The 22,424-nt window shown below is 36.6% G+C and overlaps 2 protein-coding genes and 1 long non-coding RNA gene across 10 annotated transcripts in view; 2 read left to right on the forward strand and 1 right to left on the reverse strand.

Moving 5' to 3' along the window:
• Positions 1-20,167, forward strand: part of RSBN1 (round spermatid basic protein 1) — a 42,040-nt gene extending 21,873 nt beyond the window's left edge. The window contains exons 3-8 of one of the 4 annotated variants that reach the window (XM_072967995.1): positions 5,407-5,544; positions 6,138-6,280; positions 12,229-12,396; positions 13,704-13,812; positions 14,437-14,904; positions 15,713-20,167. In XM_072967995.1, the coding sequence (XP_072824096.1) occupies positions 5,407-5,544; positions 6,138-6,280; positions 12,229-12,396; positions 13,704-13,812; positions 14,437-14,901 (1,023 nt within the window). In that variant the 3' untranslated portion in view covers positions 14,902-14,904; positions 15,713-20,167. Of the gene's footprint in view, positions 1-5,406; positions 5,545-6,137; positions 6,281-12,228; positions 12,397-13,703; positions 13,813-14,436 lie in introns of all 4 variants that reach the window. The other 3 variants (XM_072967997.1, XM_072967996.1, XM_006213663.4) reach the window with 3 other exon arrangements.
• Positions 16,935-21,164, reverse strand: LOC140698256 (uncharacterized). The gene is made up of 3 exons (XR_012075902.1): positions 20,679-21,164; positions 19,865-20,089; positions 16,935-17,118 (listed from the first exon to the last, which is right to left on the reverse strand). It is a non-coding gene; the product is annotated as an uncharacterized lncRNA (long non-coding RNA).
• Positions 21,165-21,518: 354 nt separating this feature from the next.
• PHTF1 (putative homeodomain transcription factor 1) overlaps positions 21,519-22,424 on the forward strand; it is a 53,444-nt gene continuing 52,538 nt past the window's right edge. For 4 of the 5 annotated variants that reach the window (XM_015247486.3, XM_072967999.1, XM_015247487.3 and 1 more), the window contains exons 1-2: positions 21,519-21,703; positions 22,012-22,086. In XM_015247486.3, coding sequence (XP_015102972.1) covers positions 22,042-22,086 — 45 coding nt within the window. In that variant the 5' untranslated portion in view covers positions 21,519-21,703; positions 22,012-22,041. Of the gene's footprint in view, positions 21,704-21,746; positions 21,853-22,011; positions 22,087-22,424 lie in introns of those variants that run through there. The other variant, XM_031680519.2, reaches the window with a different exon arrangement.

The following is a 22,424-nucleotide window of genomic DNA, read 5'->3' on the forward strand; positions in this document are numbered from 1 at the left end:
TGGGACATCAGGGTATCTAGAATTTACCTTAGTATCCATATCACTGTATATACTATGATCAATTCCAAATGGGATCAAAGATTTAAATGTAGAAGATGGACATAAATATAAGAAAACATGGAATAATTCTTTTATAACTTTGGAGTGGCAAAGGTCTTTCTAACTGTGACCAAAACAGAACAAAAATCTCTGTAAATAAAGTCAAAAGACAAATTTCTGTCACTGACAGGATTAACCATCCTAAACTATAAAGAGCTCTAGAAATAGATACGAGAAATACTAGGAACAAAGTATAAAAATAAGCAAGCATTGTAAATAGTTCACAGAAAAAGAAATACAAATGGCCCTTTAATCTTCTTATCTGAAAAGATATATAACTTTATTCCTAAGAAAATGAAATTAAAACCAAGAAGATGCCAGTTTTATCAATTAGTAAAAATCCAAAAGTTTTATAACATTCTATTAATAAGATTATGGGGCAACTCATACTTTTATAAACAAACTTCTTGAAAGAATTGTCTAGGGGTGGGGTATAGCTCATTTGTAGAGTGTGTATGTACTTGGCATGCAGGAGGCCCTGTGTTCAATCCCCAGTACTTCCATTAAAAAAAAATTGTGTCCACTTGCTGTCTCCATTTCCTTATATCTCCATGCCAGTTTGGTTTCTGCCTTCATAATTTCTCTCAAATAGCTCTTGCTAAGGTCACCAGTGGGCATTTTTCATCTTCATTTTATTAGACATTTCAGCAACATTTTGACCATATTCTTGAAATATTTTCTTACTTTGACTTTCATGATACTGTGCTCTCTTGGTTTTCTTTTTAACCTCTCTGACCTCTTGACAACTCTTTTACATTGTTTTTTGTTAGCTTTTCTTTCCCTTTTGTATTCTTTTAATTTGGAGCTTTCCAAGACCCCTAGTCTTTGAACTCTCTTTATTTTCTCTAATCAAGTCTCTTTTAAGACTAAAGTTCCAATAACTGCCAATGACTCGGATTTATATCCTCAAGTCACCATTTCTTCTGATTTCAAACTCATATACCTTTTTGACACAGGCACTTGGGTGTTTTGAAGGTACTTTGTATTAGTTCCTATCGCTGCTCTAGCTAATTACCACAAGCATAGTGCTTTAAGACAGCACAAATTTAGTCTCTTACAGTTCTGAAGGCTCTGAAGGAGAATTTGGCTTTTTTGAATTTTTTTTATGTATGTTTTTGGGTTTGCTTGTTTTTTGTTGTTGTTTTGTGGGTTTTTTTTTTTTGTGGGTTTTTTTTTTTTTTTGCCTTTTTCTTTTTAATCTTCTAGCGCCCATCTCTATCTCCTGGCCTTTGACCCCTTCTTCCATCTTCAGAGTGCATCAGTCCAATCACTGCTTCTGTCATCACATCACCTTCTCTCTGTGGCCAAGTCTCCCTCTGCTTCCTTCTTATAAGGACACTTGTGATTACACTTAGGGCCCACCTGGGTAATTCAGGCTCTCTCCCCAGCTCAAAATCCTTAATCTGTTCACAGCTGCGAAGTTCTTTTGCCATAGCATATAACAGTCACAGGTTCTAGAGATTAAGACCTGGATATCTTTGGGAGCCATTATTTAGCCTAGTGCACACTTCAGTCTCATCATGTCCCAGAGTGAAGATACCACCTCCTCACCCAAACCTGGTCCTCTCCTCCAACAGAAAGAGTAGTTTCTTCATGAGGTTACAAAGGGCAGAACATGGGAGACATCCTTGATACTCGTTTCTCTCCTCTGTCATAACCGATCTTTCTGTAAGTCCAGGCAATTTTATCTCATGGATATTTTTCAGATTAAAAAAAAAAACTTTTTAAAATCAGCTCCACTGCTAATGGCTTAGTCTGTTGTTTCTAACCTAACTGGTCTCTTGTCTTTCAGAGTCCCTTTGAGAAAACAAAACCAAACCCCAAGCCCCATTCCCCACTAAAAAAACAAAGGCAAATTGGGTAACTTTCCTTTCCTCTTTACTACTTTAGATCCTTAGTGATTTCCCAAATTCTTAATGTAGTCTTTGAGACTTTCCCTAACCCAGCCACAGCTCATTTCTCCAGTCTCATGTTTATTTTTCTCTTTTGTTTTCTGTTCAGCATCAGTAGCTTTCTTTTAGACCCTGGAAAGTGTGATGCTTAAAGGATTTTTTTTTCTTTAAACTTGTTTTGTAGATTTTAATTCACTGTTACTTTGAGGAATAGTTTGTCCCCTGTATCAGGATCCCATGTCCTACAAATGCCAGTCAGAAGATTTGTTATAGTTTATAATTAAATGCTTGTGTAGTGTCTGCCTCTCTCTACTAGACTGTAAGTTTCCAGGGGCCAAGAATGGGTCTGGTTTGCTGTATCTGTATTTAGGACAGTGTCTGGCATATAATACACAGTAAACATTAATTGAGTGGATGATAGCGGCTTTCCTGTACATCCTGTTCTTTATTTAAAGTTATGTGAGTCTACTCTTTTGTGATAAGCTTCCAAGTATTTGAAGATTATTATGTGTCTCCTTTAATCTTTTCAAGTCAAATACTTTTGAAATATATTTAATTTCATCACTCTTCCTAGAATTTGTATGGTTTCCAAGTCACTAATCATCTTAATTGTTCTCTTTTGGCTGTGCTCTTGTAATAGACTTTTTTTTAGCCCAGAGCAGGAGATAATAATCCAGGTGTTGTAATCTGTGTAATACAGAGTATTGCCTCCCTTAGTATAAAGTGTGCAAGATATAGGCTAAACCACCAATAACAAAGAGCTCTCACATACAGTGGCTAGAACAAAATAAGTTTCTCTCTGAGTAACAAGTCTAGAAGTAAGCAGCTCTGTTCGTGATGTCATCTAGGATTCTGCTTTCCTTCTATCTTTAAGTTTTGCCATTTCCTTTGGTGGTGGTGTCATGTGCATGCTTGAACTTGGCCCAAGGGAGAAAGAGGATGTGGAGAGCCAGCCACTCACTTACAAAGGCATGCTCTAGAAATTGCGTATGTAACTTATGCTAACATTTTACTGTCCATAACTTAGTCACAGATCATACTTAGCTGCCAAGGAGTCTAGCTCATTGGCTATATGCCCAGGAAGTTCTGTTACTAAAAAGAAGAGGAGAATAATTATTTTGCTTGTTTGGCATTAGTATCACAATTGGTACACGTTGAATTTCTGACCGTAAGTGCTTTTCCATCTTTAAATTTGTGCAGTTAATTATTTAAATACATTGGAAACGTTAGCATTTATTAAATTATTCAATACAAGTGATACATACTGTTAATTAGCTTTATTACTACTACCTTTTGGGGAGGGGCAGAGTTTAATGGCTGATTATTTCTAGGCTCAGCAAACATATTCAACAATTTCTCCTCTTCATTTTCTTTCTCTTTCCAAATAAGAAAGGATGCTTTATATTTATTCATGTCACATATTAATTATCCTATGTGTTTGCATTTTTTTTGTTGTCTTTGAGTGCCATACTATTGAATTTAGTGGTATTTGAATTAGGTAAACTTGAAATACCGTGATATAACAGTGTTAATTCAGTCTAACTTTGTGCAAAATTTAAAGTAATGTGAATCCCTTCAAATTAATAATCCATTAAGAGTTGTATAATCTCAAAACTAGCAGGCCAAGTAAGTTAACGAAAACTACCACATGGCAGTGTACTTCTACAAGATTGGTCTCTTAAGTGAGATTTAAATTGTGACAGGTCTTTAAGAAATTTATCACGTAGCTTGAAAGCCTTTCTTGGAAGGCATTTCTGATAATTGGGAATAGTGGCAGGTGGTATTCGGAGGAGACTGATACTTCTTATTAGCCCAGAAAGCATAGTGTTCCTAGAACTGGTGCTGAAGTTAAAGCTGCTGTAGTCATTTTGGGTACTAGGCTTAGAAAGGCTAGAATACTGCTTAGAAAAGTTCCCTTGCTTCCCCTTCTTTATCTCTATGTCCCATAATCATCCTCTTTCCCAGACTTTCTACACTGGCTTTTTACACGTGATGATCACACAAAGAAATGGAAGGTAATTCATACGAATATATGCAAAGTATTCTGGCCTAGGCAGTTGTTGTTTAAGGATCACCTAAGGAGATTTTGGGGGAAAGATTTGTAAGGAATTAGGAAATCACTGCTATTTATAACAAGATCTGAGACCTTTTATGGGTTTATGTGTATGTGTGGGATGATGTTAAATTGTCTGTGGAAAAAAATGGATGATTCTGAAAATCCTGCTGAAGAACTTAATAGTAAAGAACTGTGTACTAGATGTTCATTTATACTTTCTGTTGAGGCAAAATAGTAACAATTGATTCTTAAAAACAATTTTTTTGAATGTTTAATAGAGACCCACCTTACAAAAGCATAATTACATGTTAGGCTTTTTCAGTTTAGTCTACATCTTAGCTAAAGTAGAATTTGCTAGGTTACTGATCTGAGGTGGAAATCCTAGTTAGAATCCAGTGTTTTTAGTCTAGACATCTGTATACATAGGATCTGTCTCTACATTTGAGAAACAGTCATTCTGAATTGGGGATAGGAATATTAAGAACATACGTGAGATGATGACCAGAAGAATAGTAAGAAGCTTGCATTGAATCATTTGGTAGATTTTGTTTGAATGTTAGGATTCTCTGGGCTACAAATTTGTATAGAATATGCTAAGTTTACTAGAGAGTTGATACAGAGAAAATGTCTCTGTGCTTGTAGGTGACATTAGACTTCAGAAAAAGGAAAGATTATGAAGGGTGATCAGGGTGGCTTCCAGAAGAAAAGTCTTGAACTGATCTTTGAAAGATAAGATTTAGGTTGTCAGAAAAGAGGACATTCTAAGAAGGGCAGATGCAAGAGAAAAATCAGTGCTGACAGAAATAAGTTCGGCATAAGTTGCTTAGAGAAAATGATTAGGCTGCCTAGGGTGGAGGATCTTACATGGAGGTAATGGGAGATTGGGTTTGCTAACAGTCATCCGGGTATATGGCCTGATGTGAAGGCTTTCAAGCTAGGGAGTGCAAAGTGAGTATGGAAGATTAATTTGACAATAATACTTTTTTTCTTTCTTGTCCTGCCAGTTTTAATTTGCTTACTGTTTTTTTTCCCTAATAAAGATCACTTTAAAGTTTTTACAAAGTTCCAAAATCATCATTCTCTGAGAAGTTTAATTATATCTTAATGTTTCCAGTATTTCTTTGAGATGCTGGGACCATAGACCAACTTGGACTTGAAATTTCTGTTTGTGGCACATATATCAATGTATTTGTCAGTGTGCTAGGGTGCCTTTCTGTAACTATTGACTTTATCCAAGGTACTGACCTTGGAGTTCTTAGTATGTAGAAGAAATAGCAACATTGGAAATGATACCTTATCCTAATTCTTATATTACAGTGTACTTCAGTCCTTTCTCCCCCCTCTTTCGTTTTATCTCAGGTCAACAGGACATACTGCTGTGGCACCTACCGAGCAGGTCCTATGCGGCAGATAAGTCTTGTTGGAGCAGTAGATGAAGAAGTTGGTGATTATTTTCCAGAGTTCCTTGATATGTTAGAAGAATCACCATTTCTGAAAGTGAGTGTTTTTCAAATTATTAAAGTTCTGATCATTACTTAAATGGACACTTTCCATTAAAAAGTTTTAAGCTAATCTTGTCTATTAAAATTAAATTTTCTCCACTGTTTTGAATAGAAATGTTTAGAAAATTATTGATATAAAATACTTAACTTCAGTTATTCTTTTTAACATATAAATTACTGTCTAATGAAGCATTTTTTTCTTTATGTACACATATAAACTTCTTAGAGCTTTCTTTGTTTTTTTGGGGCTTTTTTTTTTTTATCAGGGTACTGTGGATTGGACCCAGGACCTTGTGCATGCACTCTACCACTGAGCTGTACCCACTTCCCCCTCTCAGGCTTTCTTTTAGGTGTGAAGGGTTAATTTATAAATAGTTAAAAAAATTTTTTTTGATGGTTATTATGTCTGTTTACTAAATGGAACAAAATCATTTAAGTCTCATGCATTTGATTTCTTTGTATAACATTTTCTGTTTTTATATATTCATTGTGCTCTCCAACTTTTTTTAAACTGGTATTTAAACAGAATTAAAAAAAATCTTAGCAAAAAAAATTTTTTTTAATGTAACTTTTTCATCTGACTTCCAGATGACTTTGCCCTGGGGTACACTTTCCAGCCTTCGACTCCAGTGTAGGTCCCAGAGTGATGATGGGCCTATCATGTGGGTAAGGCCAGGAGAGCAGATGATCCCTACAGCAGATATGCCAAAGTCACCCTTCAAAAGACGACGGTAAACATTTACTTTTCTCAAATAATCAAAAAGCACTTTATTTTAGTTGATTGCTTATAGAAATGATTGAGACCTGAGCAGTTTGAAAACCATTTGTCTAAATTATTTGAAGAGCTATGTTAAGTAAATCTTCTAGTTGTCAGTTCCTTAGTCCAGTTCACTCATTACACAGTTATCAGAGTAAGGAATCCTACCAAAAAACAAATTTAATTTTTACTTCTTTTCTTAAAACCTGGATCCTAACTGCCTGCAAGATAAATGCTCAAACTCCTTTGTATGGTTTACAAGGATCTTTCATAATCTGGCCCCAACAGTATCTCTTCTAGATTTGTCTGCTTCTAGTCCACTCCAGCCACACTGAATTCTGTTTCTAAACCATGATCTTTCACAACTCTGTGCTTTTGTGCTGTTCTTTTTACTTGGAATGGCTTCCCCTCCCCTATCTTCCTCTCTACCTGGCAAACTGTTTTAACAAATTTCAAAACTTAAGTTGGACATCATTTCTTTTGTGAAGCTTTTCTTTGTTTCCTTAGACAGTTAGTCGTTCCCTTCTCTGCTTACACATCATTCTGTTCATTAATGATCTATTTACAGTTTTTTGGTTTTTACTAAAGTTTGCCTTTTTTTGAGGACAGTCTTATTCTTCTCTGTCTTCATGACACATAGCAAGTGATCAGTGTTTACTGAATGAAATCAGTATTCTCCTGTAGTAATTCATATTGGGCTAACATATTTTTTTGTTTCAGACAAAATTTATTTTGCTTCAAACAAATGTAGATTAACTTACTCTAGTACTACAAAAAATCTCATCTAATGAGACTGGAAATGATTTATATTTGCTTAGACTATAGAAACCCCTAAGTGAATTTTAATGGACTGGTCTAGACCTTACCTTAAAGCTCATAGGAGAGTGATACTAGAACTAAGTATGAAATAATCCTAGCTACTTAAGATAATCATGAAAATACTTTGTAAGAACTATTTATGAATGCAAGGTGGTGGCATGGTAAAACATGGCAGTAAACCAAAACTTCTGCACATTGCTAGGCTATAGCATTAATTGTACATCATGATTATGAATCTTGATAGTCTTAATTCTTCAGTATTGTATACCTTTACTCTATAGTCTCCCAAAAGGAAATGACCATTGTTTGTTTCCTGATTATTACAAACTTAAAAAAAAATCAGATAATAGGAAAAAGTAAAAAGGCAAAAAATACCTATAATCCCACCCATTTAGGCATATTAACCTTTCAAATTTTGGTCCATGTATGCTCATAAATTTTCTTTGTACTTAAATGAACTCATTCTTTACATGATGTTTACTTTAAAACTTGGTTTTTTTCCCCCTTAGATTTATGTGTTACATTAAAATGCAGCCATATCATCATTTCTAAATGACTATGTAGTTTTGACTGTATGGTTGTATCAAGATTTATTTAACCAATTCTTTATTCATGTAAATTGTTTCCAGTTTTTCAATATAAATGGTATTTTGACAAACATGACAGTGATATGCTAGAGCCTGTTTGTACCAGCTCATAGGGCGATTATTAGCCTCACAATTCCACATTGAGTGAGGTCACATTAGTAGCTTGAAATTGGCCATGTTGAGAGTATTTATACCACAGAAAGCACCATATGAGCTACAAATCAGCCTTCTACCCTCTAAAGTCAGTTGTTAAACATGTACAACATATTGATTATGGCTGACTGACTTAGAGGGCTGGCTGGCTGACTGGTTGATAGGGAGGGAGGTGCATGTGCATGTTTATTTTCTTGGTAGAAAGTACTAAAGGCTCAAAGTATATACATATTCCTAATTGACTTCCAGGAATGTACCAATTTATACTCTCACCCATATAGTGAGACAGTACCTTTTCCCCCTACCCTTCACTAACATTCATTTTAACTTTGTTGATTGAACAAAAATGTGTTATTTTAATTTGCTTTTCTTTTAGGGGTTTGTATTTCTTTTGTGATTCCTTTTTAATTTTTCTACTCATATTTCTATTGGGGTGTTTTTAATGTGTAAAAATCCCTGTGTATTATAACTATTACTTTTTTCTTACGTTGCAAGTTTTTCTCATTTTTCTTTTAGCATAAACTTTAGCTTAAAGGTTTTTCTTTACTCCATTTTTTCCAGTTTCTTTTTTTTTTTTTAACTCACAGAAATTTTTATTTATATGTTTTCAGATTGATCTTTTCCTCTGAGGTTTCTGTCAGTGGCAGGCTTTGAAAGGCCTTCTCTCATTTAGTATTATGAAATACTTACCTACATTTTCTTCTAGTACATCGGTGAATTCAGTATTTATATATTTTATCTAGCTAGTATTCCTTTCAGTATGAAGGGAGAGAGTTAGTTTAACATTCTTTTCAAGTAGTTAGGCAGCTGTACCAACGTCATTTATTTATTTCTCCACTAACCTGAGGTGCTATTAAATTTTATTTCTATTGGATAAAATATTCTTAGGAGAGGCATTCAAAAGCACTTTGAATTAGAGTGAATAAAACAGAACTTAAATACTAATGTCATCTTTCTGTGTTAATGAGAATACCCTATTGCTTAAAGTGGTGAAATCAATGTGAAAAGCTGTCTAGTTATCAAGGGCACTGCTAGTGAAGATGATCTTTAAATTTATGAACTCTAGAGAACTATATGTACAGGGTTTTAAAACAGCAAACAGTACAGTAGGGTTTATAATGAAAAATCTGGCCACCTTTGCCTCCAGAGGCAAACACCTTTTTACCAAAGGCAAAAAAACACTTCTGTTTTTTATGCCTGTTTTGTTTTGTTTTGTTTGTTTTGTTTTAAGGCTTTGACAAGAAATTTGTGAGTTTTTTGGTATAATAGATAGGGATTCCTTCCCTTCATGGGTTCTTCAGATAGTTAACTGACCCTTACTTTATGCTCTTCATCCCCTTTCTACTTTTGTTAACTGTGCTTTTACATTGTTGAGGTTAATTCAGAGTCTCCTTTAAAAACATAATTAGGTTCTATATGCTTTGTCAATAGGTATGTTCTAAAATTTGAAAACCAGTAAGTGGCATTTTAAATATTATGAGTAGGTAAGTTTACTGCAGTCCAAACTAATAGGCTAAAATTTGCATTCTAGGGTTCCAGTGGTTTGTTATCACTCAGAGAAATAATACACAAAAAGATCTTTCTTTTCTTTATTTCACCTAGATACGGAAAATTGTGCCGCATTTTAGTTTGTTTCATATTTGGATTGTACTGATTTTTACTCTCTTTATTGCTTAAGATACATTACTTTTTTCTAGAATCACACTGACCTTTTCCTCTATAACTGTGCCTTTGGGTATTGCCTTTTTATATAGCCTTTTTTGGGGGGAGAGTGTTGAGTTACATTGCATTCTTTGCTTTTATCTTAACGAATCCAGAATTTTAATCATACTGTCTGCTCTAACATGTCACTTTGTACCTGGAAATCTTCTGGAACTCTCTTTTCTTACCTCAGTGTGAAAAGCTTATTTCACAGTTCCCTACCTAGGACTTCCCGTTTAGTAGTTTTCTGCTTTAACCTATGGTTGTCTTCCTCGGTTTCTTTCTTTTTCTTGTCTGAGAACATGCTCAAGTTATATTGTAAGAAAAGGTAGATATTGAGTCATATGTCTGGAAATTTTTTTCTGTCATTAAATGTGATAGTTTAGCTGGAGTTCAGAGGATGTATTTCCCCTTAGAATTTTTAGCACTGCCTTTGTGTCTTCTGGTATCTATTGTTTAAGAGATGTTTTAATGCCAGTGTAATTTTTGTTCTTTTGTAAGTAACCTGCTTTCTTTTCTTCTCTGAAAGCTTCATTTCACAATGATATTTTTGGGTCTTTATTTGGGTCTTTCATTCTATTTTCATTTTTAAATCCTTTTTGTTTTTTGGTGGGTCCCTTAAAGATTCATGTCCCCTTTCATTTCTCAGAATTTTTATTGCTTAATTTCTTCAGTAATTTATTTATTTTCTCTATTATTTCTTCCTGAAACTACTGTTGGTTAAATAATGAACCCAGTTTGATTATCCTCATTTCTTATTTCTTATCCTTTTGCTTTCAGTTTTCTTATTATGTTTCTTATTATCTTTTTGCTTTCAATTTTGGGATATTTACTTGACTCTTGGCTTATGACAAAATCCTTTAATTTCAGCATTGTTTATTTTGGTCTTTGTCAGGCTGCCATCGGCTGTCTTCACACATCTGGTGATTGGTTGACCCATTCAAGTTTAGGAATAAAGCATTGGGCTTACTGGGAGTTCTAGTTGTATTTCAGTGAGGCTTGTCAATAGGTAGGTTTCACTTTAGAGTTAACAGGCATAGAAGTGGACATTAAAGGATGTTCCAAATACCAGAGGATTATGTTAGTTCTAATCGTATGGTTAAGTTCAGTATGTTTAGAGAAGAACATGCAGGGTTTTTTTGGCTGCTTGGTATGGTGGCTTGGTTGTCAGGATACTTTTGATTACAAGCAATAAAACTGATTCAGACTGGTTCATAAAATAAAATGTTATCCTCTATATATCAAGAAGTTCAGAGAGGCAGACTCTAGGCACCATATAGTCAATGGCTCAGTGCTGTCATAAAGGAACCAGGTTTTTTCCTCTCTGCTCTGTGATTCTCTGCCTAGGCTTTGTATTTGCAGTGGCTTCCTTTATGGTTGCTGGTTGGCTGTAGCTGTTCTAGGTACCACATCTGGATCTGATTACATCTGATAGAAGAGACTCTCTCCTTTTACTTCTTTCTTAGGAGCTAGGAAACTTCCCAGAAGTCTTCCTGTATATTCCACATTCATATTCCAGATTGCCTCTCATACTGCTAGCCAGATTCATGCCCGTTCCTAAATCAGTCACTGGCAAATAAGCTTAGCATAATTTGCCAGAACTTGTCAGGATCTACCTCTGGAGCTTGTGAATGAGGTTCCCTATAGGGTAGGAGCAGATACTTAATAAAAATCAGAGTTTTATCAGGGAAATTAAGATGAAGGATAGTTGCTCCTTGGTCACCCATGAGGCTAAATGCCTGACTGTCCAGATTTCTACCACGAGGTGGCAGGTGACAGGTTTATCTGCAGAATTTCACTTTATTTGGCTCTTTCTCAGTTTAACTTCATTTCTATCCATTAGCATCATTATACTAGCTTTTTTCTCTTGACTCTTAGGTTTCTCCAAGGTTTGTTGGGCAGGCCTGCTGCCTTTTTAGCTGCCATTCCCTTCTTATATAGTCTAGGCCTGTGGCTTTCTCTGCTCAGTTTCATTAGTTCAAGACACTTAGTCATTTTTCATCTTCCAAAATGTGTTGATTTTGTTCATTCACTGATTCATTTCCTTTGTTGCTTCATATTAATTCCTTTACTGTCACCTTTAGATTATTATATTTAGGAGGTTTTGCACACATAAAAAAAGCAGAAGGTAAATGTAATAAATTCCCTTGTATTCAATATCAACAGTTGTCAATTCACAGCCAATTCTCTTTCATCTGTACACTCATCCACTCCTCCACTACTCTTCCCTACCCCTGCCACATTAGTTTGAAGCCTTTTACTTTCATTTTAATGTGGAAGGAGATCACGTAGATGCTCAGTTGCCACCTTGAATCAAGTCTAGTAGAATATTTTGAGAGTTAAAAATGACTCAGGGCCAAGAAACATACAGTCTTGAACTTTGAATTGTATTTTCTGTTGCTTCATAGACAACTAAATTTTATATATTCACACACTACATTTGAGCCAATCAAAGACAGAGCTTCTGTGTTACCATGGCGTACTGAGAGAAGGTAATCACATTCAGCATTACACTCTAGTGTGTTAAATGCTAATGATCAAAATCATTGAACCCCTCTCAGCCCTCATTGTTTTTAAAATTTGGTATTTTAGCAGACTTCTTTGCCTTATTGCTGTTAATGCTTTGTCCCCTTCCTTTACTTCACAACCAAATCAACTACAGATCAATGAATGAAATTAAAAATCTCCAGTACCTACCTCGGACCAGTGAACCCCGTGAAGTCCTCTTTGAAGATAGGACGAGAGCTCATGCTGATCATGTAGGTCAGGGGTTTGACTGGCAGAGTACGGCTGCTGTTGGGGTTTTGAAAGCTGTACAGTTTGGTGAATGGTAAGTTAATAGAACTCAACTGCATGATTGGTTTATATTGTCTTAAGATATGGACTCAGTTTGAAAGGTTGGGGACAATTTTTTTAAAGTGTGGTAAAATACACATAACATAAAATTAAAATCTTAACTGTTTTTACCTGTGCAGTTCAGTAGTGTTAAGTATATTCACATTGTTGTGAAACAGATCTCTAGATCTTTTTCATCTTATAAAACTGTAACTCTGCACCCATTAAACAATAACTCTCTTCTCCCCTTTCCCCCCAGTTCCTGGTAACCATCATTCTACTTTGTTTCTATGAATTTGACTACTTTAAATACCTCATAAGTGGAGTCAGTCATTATCTTTTTATAATTGACTTATTTCAGTTAGCATGATATCTTTAAGGTTCATTATATTGTACCATGTATCATTTCCTTCCTTTTTAAGGCTGAATAGTATCCATTATATGTATATGCCACATTTTGTTTATCCATTTATCTGTCAGTGGACACTTGGGTTGCTTCCACCTTTTGGCTGTTATGAACAAATAGCTCTTCATGTCCCTGCTTGCATTGTTTTGGGTATATACCCAGAAGTGGAATTGCTAGACCATATGGTAATTCTGTTCTTAACTGTTGTTTTTCATAGAGGTTGCACCCTTTTACATTTGGTTGGGGCCCAGTTTTAACAAGGCTCAGAACATAGAATTTAGCTTTTTTAAAAGCTGTTTTACTTTGTTTTTCATATTTATGCCTTCAGGGCCTTCAGTATTATGTTTGAGTTTCATCTGACCTTTTTCTTAGAAGTATATAGTTCAATCACAGGTTGACAATAAGTATTTCAAGTTAAAGATCATTTAGCTTTTTTCTGCTATTTTGAAAACTGAAAGGTATAACACTTTCATGGCTGAGATGTGTTTGAGGTCTCCATTTCATTCTGCCCTGATGTTGACATTATAGGGTGGCAAGGAGATGTGGGCAGAGTGGTTAGAAGATGCCAATGTAACTAGTTTACAACAAAACTATTTGTTTTTAGTCATTGATGTTTTAGTTTTACAACAGCTAATTTTCATTTTTTAAAAGTGGCTTTATTGATTGACACAGCATTGTAAACTGACAAAACTTCAATAAAATTTCTTTAAATTAAAAAAAAAATCAGCTTTTTTTTTAAGTTGATTAAAGAAACAAAGATATACTTTGTCCTTAGAATCTATGCATCTATTTCTGTGCCAGTGTACAGGAACTGTCATTTTCTTTGTTATCATTTCATTGTGATCACTTTCAGTTATGAGATGCTTGTTTCTAAAGCTTAATTTTGCTAATTTTAGGAGTGACCAACCTCGTATAACCAAAGATGTGATTTGTTTTCATGCTGAGGATTTTACTGACGTTGTACAGAGACTTCAGTTAGACCTTCATGAACCTCCAGTTTCCCAGGTAATGACTTTAGCTTATTTATTACTCTTTGAGTGAGATTTTGGAAATAAGTATTTTTGCCCGTTTTATTTTATAGATGTATACATGGGATGGTGAATTTAATTTTATTACTATTAAAGTCTGTGTGTGGAGGATGTTGAAAATCATTAAAACAGAGCTTCCCAAGCAGAATGCTTAGGATCTCTTCAATATTTGGGATGCCAGGTGGGCCTGGGATGGTCACAGGGCCCAGGGAGCTCAGTTCTGGCCATGAGCAATCTCAGCTGTTAACCCCATTGCACCGTGTGTCCTCACCTGCAAATGGTTGTAAGACACTGAGGGAGCAGATGAATGTTGCCCTTATGTATGTCAGAGAATATTGATTAGCTGCACTTTGAAATACTTATTTAAATGATTCCCTAGGCCTTCCTAACTTCAGCCTGTACTTTTTACTAAAAAATAGTGAAATATGAGGGAAAATGTGTCTCAAGAATTACAGGAAATTTTAGAAATTTGTATATCATTTAGTATTGCTTAACTTTAATTTGACCCTCCTGTTTCCCTATGCTAATTGTAATATTTTATTTGACTAAATCATTACATAATTTACTTTAAAATCTCATGCCACTTTTCTCCTCTCTTCAGTGTGTTCAGTGGGTGGATGAAGCAAAACTTAACCAAATGAGGCGGGAAGGCATTCGTTACGCTAGGATTCAGCTATGCGACAATGATATCTACTTCATCCCTAGAAATGTCATTCATCAGTTCAAAACAGTGTCAGCGGTGTGCAGCTTAGCCTGGCATATAAGGCTTAAACAGTACCACCCCGTTGTGGAAGCCTCTCAAAACACAGAAAGCAGTTCTAATGTAGACTGTGGAAAGCGAGAATTAGAAGTTGACTCCCAGTGTGTGAGGATAAAAACTGAACCTGAGGAAACATGCACAGAGATGCAGCTTTTAACAACTGCTTCATCATCCTTCCCACCTCCATCTGAACTTAATCTACAGCAAGAGGAGATGACTCAGCCTATTCCAGTTTTAAAGGTGGAAAGTAGACTGGACTCTGACCAGCAACACAATCTGCAGGAACATTCAAGCACTCCTGTGTGATATGTACATATTCAAACACATTTTTTAACTTTTTTAAATTTTGATGTGAAGTTATAGTTTTATAACTGGCTTAAGTTAAGTTTTATTGGAGAAATCTTGCCTATAATTCTATAAAGAGAAATGACATTCCACAAATGTCAAGCATATCTTTTTTACACAGATTATGCAAAGTTAAGAGTTGTATCTTATCCCGTTAGTACAGTACGTAATAGTGGGTCTGCTGCTACTTTCTGTTTTAAGGTGTGAGGTAACAATTCAATCTCTTCTTTAAATCAAAATGAGAATTCTCTGGAATAACAGATTCTTATTTGGTAAATTATTCACTTCCCTTAATTTTATCTTGCCTTTGTCTCTTGCCATATTTGCTGTTTTTTGATAGAAGATCAGATTTATGGTTTAGTACTTGTGCTTTTATGGCGCAGATTCAGCTTCTACAGTAAAAAATGGCATAGGTTTTGGGAAAGAGTTCCTGCTTCTTGTACATAGGCAAGTCAGTTATTTAGGTCCAACCAAACAGAACAGGTAGTTTCTAAGGAGTTCAGTGGCTCTCTGGTTTCTTAACAAAAGAGAAAGCACAGCACTTTCTGATCCAAACTGTTTTTTTTGTTGTTGTTTTTGTTTTTGTTTTTTTTTGGTATTTGTTATTTAAAGCCCAGTGGATATTTCAATTAAAAATATCTAAAGATGAACAGTCCTTGGTCATTCATTATCCATGGTTCATTAAGCTCTTCTAGAATACATGGTAACTGTGGAAGATATTTTGGGTAAAAGAGTTAATGTTGACATGATACTCTATTGTTCTGCTTCCTAGCGTCCTCACATTTTGTGTGGATACTTTTGCTTCCTAAACTGATCACGAGTATCAAACTTGGAGAATGATACCTATCTTTCTGATGAGGCTGCCATATTTTGTGCATGAAACTTAGGAAAAACTAATTTTTTCAGCTGGCATCAACCTCTTCATGGTAAAGATCTGTTGAGACACTTCAATTCACAGTTTCAACTGGTGAATACCTGGGTTTATTTATTATTACTCTGTGTTGCTACTGTCTTATAAAGAATATGGCACTAGACTTCATCCTAGAGTTTCAGCTAGCCTAATCCATATTAGTGCCTGAGTATTTAACAATTGTTTTTCAAACAGGCACAGTTCATATAGCTAGTGTAGTCTTAACTTTCTATTATTTTGGAATGTTAATGTGATATACATTTCACTTTCTCTTAGTTAATAATATGGTAGGCCTTTTGTTTGTTAAAGGAAGAGTACTCCCCACACCTAAGACCAGATCCTTGTATCTACCTGGTTATAGTGCAATTTGGAGGTTTTTTTTTTTCCCTGGAGGGTGAGATTTGGAATAGTTACATTAACATAGGCAAAAAAAGATGCTGCTTTATTATGTCTGTCACCACGAAAACTTAGCTGCATCTTTTGAAATATCAAATATGAATTTTCTCTAAAATATTCTGAAATAGGTTAAATCTTATATAAATATTACTTTGTGCAATATTGTTGTGTAGTTAAATGCATATTAGCAAAGTATAGAGGTCACTGTGTAAACCGATAGAAAAGTAACCATCAGCAAATACTGCAGTGATTAGTTAGAATCTGTATTATTCCTTATATATATGTATATGTATGTATTCTCTGTTACAAAGGATGAAGACAAATAGAGAAACATTTCAGTGTAAACCATTTATGAATTGGAAGTGATGTTGGTTTTAGTTATCTTTGTAAATAAGGTAATTAGAATGGTATGAAAAGTAATGTGATTATTGCAGGGGTGTTTTAAAATCTTGGGTATAAATTCTAGGCTAAATTCTAGTTTATCAAGACTAGTTTTTAAGGGACCTGCCTTTGAGGGTGTTTTTTGTTATTTTGCGGGGAGGGGCTTAATCACAAAGTATGTGGGTTTGGGTTATTTCTTGTGTTTTGTTTTTCTGTCCAGAAGAATTTCATAGAGCTTTACTAGGCTGTGCAAAGTAAAATTCTTCTCAGGCAACATTTGCTTTTTAAAATAATCATGAAGAACAAGGTTGTTAAAGCAAAAACTTTTTATTTTTTTCTTGTCTTCCAAGATCCGATTTCCCCATCTCCCACTTGCCATCCAGCAGATGCCATCTGTCATCTAAGCTGGTCATTGCTAATAAACAAGGAGACTGTCTCCTGACAGCCAGCACTGTGTATAATCACTCAGGAACCAGCGGATCTGCAAAGACCTACAATCAAAAGCAAATCCCCATTTTCTTTTTATAAAACATTCTACCCTCAACTCCAATTATAAGCATATTAAAAGAATAAAAAATGTTTAAAATCATGTACTAATAAATTCATTGTATGTTAGAATTGCAATAGAACCGAGAGAGAAACATTTAGCTAGTAATGTATCTGGAAACTGAATGTCCTATGTGAGTATTAGATTTTAATAGCATGCTTTAAAGACTGATGAATATAAAAGCGCAAGTTTTGAGTTTCTTACTGCTTTAAAGCTGTATCCTAGTTTAGTGATACAAATGATTGCAACTTTTCTAAAATCATTAAATTATTTGGTTTGGTGGAGTGAGGCATGGAGCAATCTGGCGTTTTCTGATTTGTTAAAGTAGTGATGGCAGTGAAGTTGTAACTGAAATTTAAGCTGATCTTCCTTTTTGGTTATTATCCGTTGTGCCAACTTTTTGAGATTACTTGCAGAATGTGGCTATAAGTTTTAGTATTTTGTGGAGCAGAGGGATATTTTTCAAAATGTGCTTATGGAAAGGACCCAGTAAATGAGTATTCCTAACTTAGTAACTAGAATGATTTTATGGTCTTCATTAATCAGGAGAAAAGTCTTCCCCTTGCCCCAGAACTCATTCTGTAATTACCAAGATACGCTAGGAGTAGGATTATGATTCAAAGAGGTATTCCAAATTCATAAAGCAATAATTTAAAAAATAACTACATATTTATTCCCCCTCCAAAGTTTTAACTTTAAAAATGAATTCCTAGGCTTAATTTTACTTTTAATTTGCTTACTTAGAATTTGTTTCACTGGTACTTTATCAGTTTGAATTAAAGACTTTTGAAAGGTGCCCTTTCCCCTTAGAGACAGTTGGAATATCAGTCGACTAATATCACAAGCTCTTGTAGGGGGAAAAAGGAGCTTACTAAATAAAATTATTTACAAAATATAAACCTGAGGAAAAGATGTCTTGCATCATCTTGCATCGGTCTTAATAGGCATAAAGTTCATCCTTAATGACTGGAGAAACTTTTGCTTATTGCCTTTCCTTCTATAAATATTGTCTAGAGTGAAAGCTAATTTAGGAACATGACTCCAAAATTCAATTAGTGCATATATTCTTGATTATTATTATTAGCTCATTATTAGATCATTTATTTTAATCTATATTTGCCATTAAATTTTTCTTTGCATTTATACCTTTAGAGTAATTGAGTTTGTGTCTTTCTAATGAATCTGTTTTATCATTGCTACAAGTTTTAGAAAAAGAACCTTTCACTAGTACATGCCAGAGGTTTGTATTTCTGCTAAGTTTAATTTTTTTTAAACAGGTTTTAGTTGTATTTATTGGTCATGCAGTCAGTAGAGGAAATGTACAAGACAGATGTTTTTCTTTAGCACATAAGGGACCTATCCTCATTATGAAAGTTTGTTGCTTTAAAAGCAAGTATCTCTCCATAAATATTATGGCCTTCCATTTTCTTCATACATCTTTTAGGATCCACTTGTGCATGTAGTTGAGACCACTGTCTCTTAATATAGCACTTTTCAATTCTCTCTAAAGAAATACTTATGTACTACTTCTATCACATGTTGTAAATTTTCATGTAATAGTGTTTTCTGTGACTAAACTCCATTATGATTGGCAGCTAAGACTTTTTTTCCTGTGGCTTTAATTTATCTTAAGAGGTCTTTGCATATAGATGAAATGTATAATTTGCTTGGCGGACTATTTGCGTTTTGTGGCCTTAGTTTGTTTATTGACATTAATGAGTGTTTTAAAAAGGTTTTTAATGAATAGTCTTAAATCTAAATTTGTGTGAATAATAATCCTTTTAACACAGTGCTTTTTTGTAGCTGTCTAAGTGTGTTAAATTGTTAAGCTATTTCTTTGTAAAATAGGACAATGGAATGCATAGAGGTTTTTTTTTTCCTGTAAAGTATTTTTTTAATAAACAAAGTCTGATTTGTCCTTTATTGATGTTTCGTGACAAAATGAATAGCATGTGTGAATTGTAGCCACCTGGAACCTGTTTTTAAAGTATTAATCTCTCCCTTCTGTGTCTCCTATTATTTTCTGATATTTTAGAAAATCTTGTGACCTTTGTTTCCTAAAGAAAAGGTCATAGATACCCAGGGAAAATTTCATCCATATTGAGAGGCAATTAGTGGAGGCATTTGTGGCAGTTGTGCCTCTTGCTGCATTAATTGATTTATACCTATGAGAGAGCAATCAAAGTTTTATTCTGGGGATGTTATTTTTGAAAGTACATGCATGTAGTGTCAGTTAATGAAGGTAATTTACAGGTGTTTCAGGTGTCATTGATGTATTAAGTGACATAATCCAAATGGATTTTTTTCCTCATCAGTTTTTATTTGTGTGGACTTCTCATTTTACTGCCCTCAGCACTGATAGCCCTTGCTTATGATTAGGAAAGGAAAAGGAAAGGACTGAATGTTTTTTTGAGTAACTGCTGTGGGCTAGGCAGTTTATATGAGGGTATCTCATTGAATCCTCACAGCCTTCAGTAGGAAGATAACAATACAATCGCCATAATACAGGTGAGCCAACGGGCTTGTTAGGTTGAATACATTGCCTAAAAATCAGTTAGTGGGAGTAGGAATTAGAATGCAATTCTGGGTTCAGAGTCCTTTGTTAGGTGAGAGACTTAAGCACTGAAAATTGGTCAAGAGGCTCCTAAAAGATGATATGCTGCTGTTTACTCTTGCCTGGCGCATCTTACCTGATTCTGTTCTTTCAGGAACCTCCCCCAAGCTTCTTAGTGTGCCAAGCAATGAAGTAAAATGTTTTTGCTACTAGTGTAAATTTACGTCTTAAAGTAAACATTAAGATACACAAAAAATGACCTTCTCATGTCATTTTTCCAGGTTTTTTTGTTGTTGTTAAGTCAGCCATTTGTCTTGAAACCCAACGGATTCGTCATGTTTCGCTCTGAGGAAGGGAAAAGCTGTCAAGCAAAAGCGGAAAGGAAACCACTGCCCATGTGTGCAATATAAAAATAAAGCCTGGGTAAAATAATTTTAAATTAGTTTCGTGGGAGTTACTTTTATCCTAGTTGATTTTCTTCACCGGTAAAACGGGGATAACTTACACCTTATGTCGATTTGATAATCAAAAATAAAGATGTAAAACATTTAGAACTGCACTTACTAGGCTTTCTGAAGTGGTCTAGTCATTATCTCATTAGCTTTATCTGACCCAAATGCTACATGTCAGGCAAGCAAGAACACGTGAGGTGTACTTCAAGTGGGATGAGAATGGCCGTTAGAGGTCAGCGTTCCATTAATGCCCCCCACCCCCCAATTATATATAGAGAGAGAGAGAGGCGGGGGGAGGGGGGAGGGAGAGGGGAAAGCGGATTAAAACCTTCTTAACGTATCTTTAAATATTCATTTGAGATCGCAACCGTTCCTTTCCCCTGACCTCTATCAGCTGCCTGACTCTTAACCTAGAAACGGTTCTTCCCGCCGCTACCTTCCCCTACCCTGATTTGGGAAAAGCGCCCTGGAACTGCCCCAAGCCTTGTCCCTTTTTACCCTTGAGCACTCAGAACGCTGAAGTCCCACAGCTGCTGAGGGGCTGGAGAGGAAGGCAAACAGCAAGCTGCAGCCTGCCAGGCCTTTTCGTCCCAGGACAGCGTAAATTCAGGAAAACATTTGTTCATTCAGCAAGGGTTGCGAATCTACGTGCCAGGCTCGCGCCAGCCCTCAATCTCTGACCTCATGGCACCCACAGCCCAAGGAGGAAGACCGACAGTAAATCATTAAGCACAAAGAAACCTACAAAAACACAAGAAAAGATAAGTGTTGCAAAGAAATAAATGGGGAACTACTGGAATATCAGGACCGACCTCCTTTAGACCGATGGCTGGGAAAGTCATTTCTGAGGAAGTGACCTGAAGGGAGCTGCTCTTGGCCTTGATCTCCGTGTGGCTCCCCAGCCTCTTGGTCTGGGAACCTGGCAGAGACGCGGAGGGAAGGCCCCGGGCGGGGGCGGAGCCTCCTCCGCGGTAAAACCCGGAAAGCGGAAGCCGCGGCCCAGCTGCACGGTGGTCTGCGGCGCTGCAGTAGCCCAGCTCTCGGCGGGCTGAGCCACGGCCCAGGCCGGCCCGGCCTAGCGAGGACGCCCGCCCGCCGCCCCGGAGCGGCTGCTACCCCGGCCTTGGGGCCTTTGCACTTGACTTTTCTAGCCCGGCCCCGAGACGTCTGCCTTTGCCATAGCGACTGGCGGCCTAGAGAAGACCCCCTTCACATTTTAGTTCCCCCCTTTCCCAGTTCATTCTTTGCTTATTTTAGGGTCAGTCCGATGACCCTGTAGGTCGGGTTTGGAGGGCGTCGGCTCTCTGGCAACACACTGCCCTCCCCTGGGCGCTGCGCGGCCGGTTGCCTCCGAGGCTGGGGCGGCCTCCGCGGTCTCCATGGTAACGGCCCTGCCGGCGTCTCCGCCTCGGGGGGAAGATGCGGCCTGCCGGGCCCGCAGCCTCGCCCCCGGCCTCACGGCGGGGCGGGGGCCGCTGAAGAGGAAGGTCCCGGCCGCCGGACTGCTGGGCTGCGGGCACCAGGTGAGAGCCGGACGCTGGGAAGCGGAGGAGGCGGGGTGCAGGTCCTCTCCAGCGACCTCCCCTCCTCTCCCTCTCTGCATCCCTGAACACGCTCGCACAAAATATCGCAGAGAGGCATCTCCGGTCGCCACTGCGCCAGAGTTTTTTTGGTATGCTTTTGTTTTTGTTTTTTTCCCCTGGCAAACAGCCGGAGAATGAGACAGTCAGCAGCTCAGAGAGGCTGAGAGAAGCGGTTTTTGAGTTCTGCCCAAACTGGGAGAGTACCTTTCAGCAACTGGACTCACTGACTGGTTTTTCTTTATTTTCAGTGAAATCCTATTCTCTGGCTGGAGACGCAGATGGCCTCAAATGAGAGAGATGCTATATCGTGGTACCAAAAGAAGGTAATCTCAATGTATTTTTATTTGTAAAGCATGCTTCCTGGAAAAAAGCTCCCACAAAGAACACCTATCGTGTTAGTTTTCCCTGAGCTCGGTAGTACAGGTGTTCTTACAAGGTATCTCTCAACATATATGGGAAAACTGATGTTTAAGGTCAGTAGGTCTTTTAAACTCAGTTTCAGGCCTCTGAATAAGATTTTCAAATTACCTCCCATCTCCAGGCTGCATTCACAGTGTCACAGCAATGCTTTGAAAGTTTGTTTCTGATCAAACTGCTGTTTTTCTAGACATAAAACTTTTATCTGCACAGCTCCAATTGCTACTGTCAACAACCTTACTGA

The sequence above is a fragment of the Vicugna pacos genome, chromosome 9, assembly GCF_048564905.1.
Source record: "Vicugna pacos chromosome 9, VicPac4, whole genome shotgun sequence".
NCBI lineage: Eukaryota > Metazoa > Chordata > Mammalia > Artiodactyla > Camelidae > Vicugna > Vicugna pacos.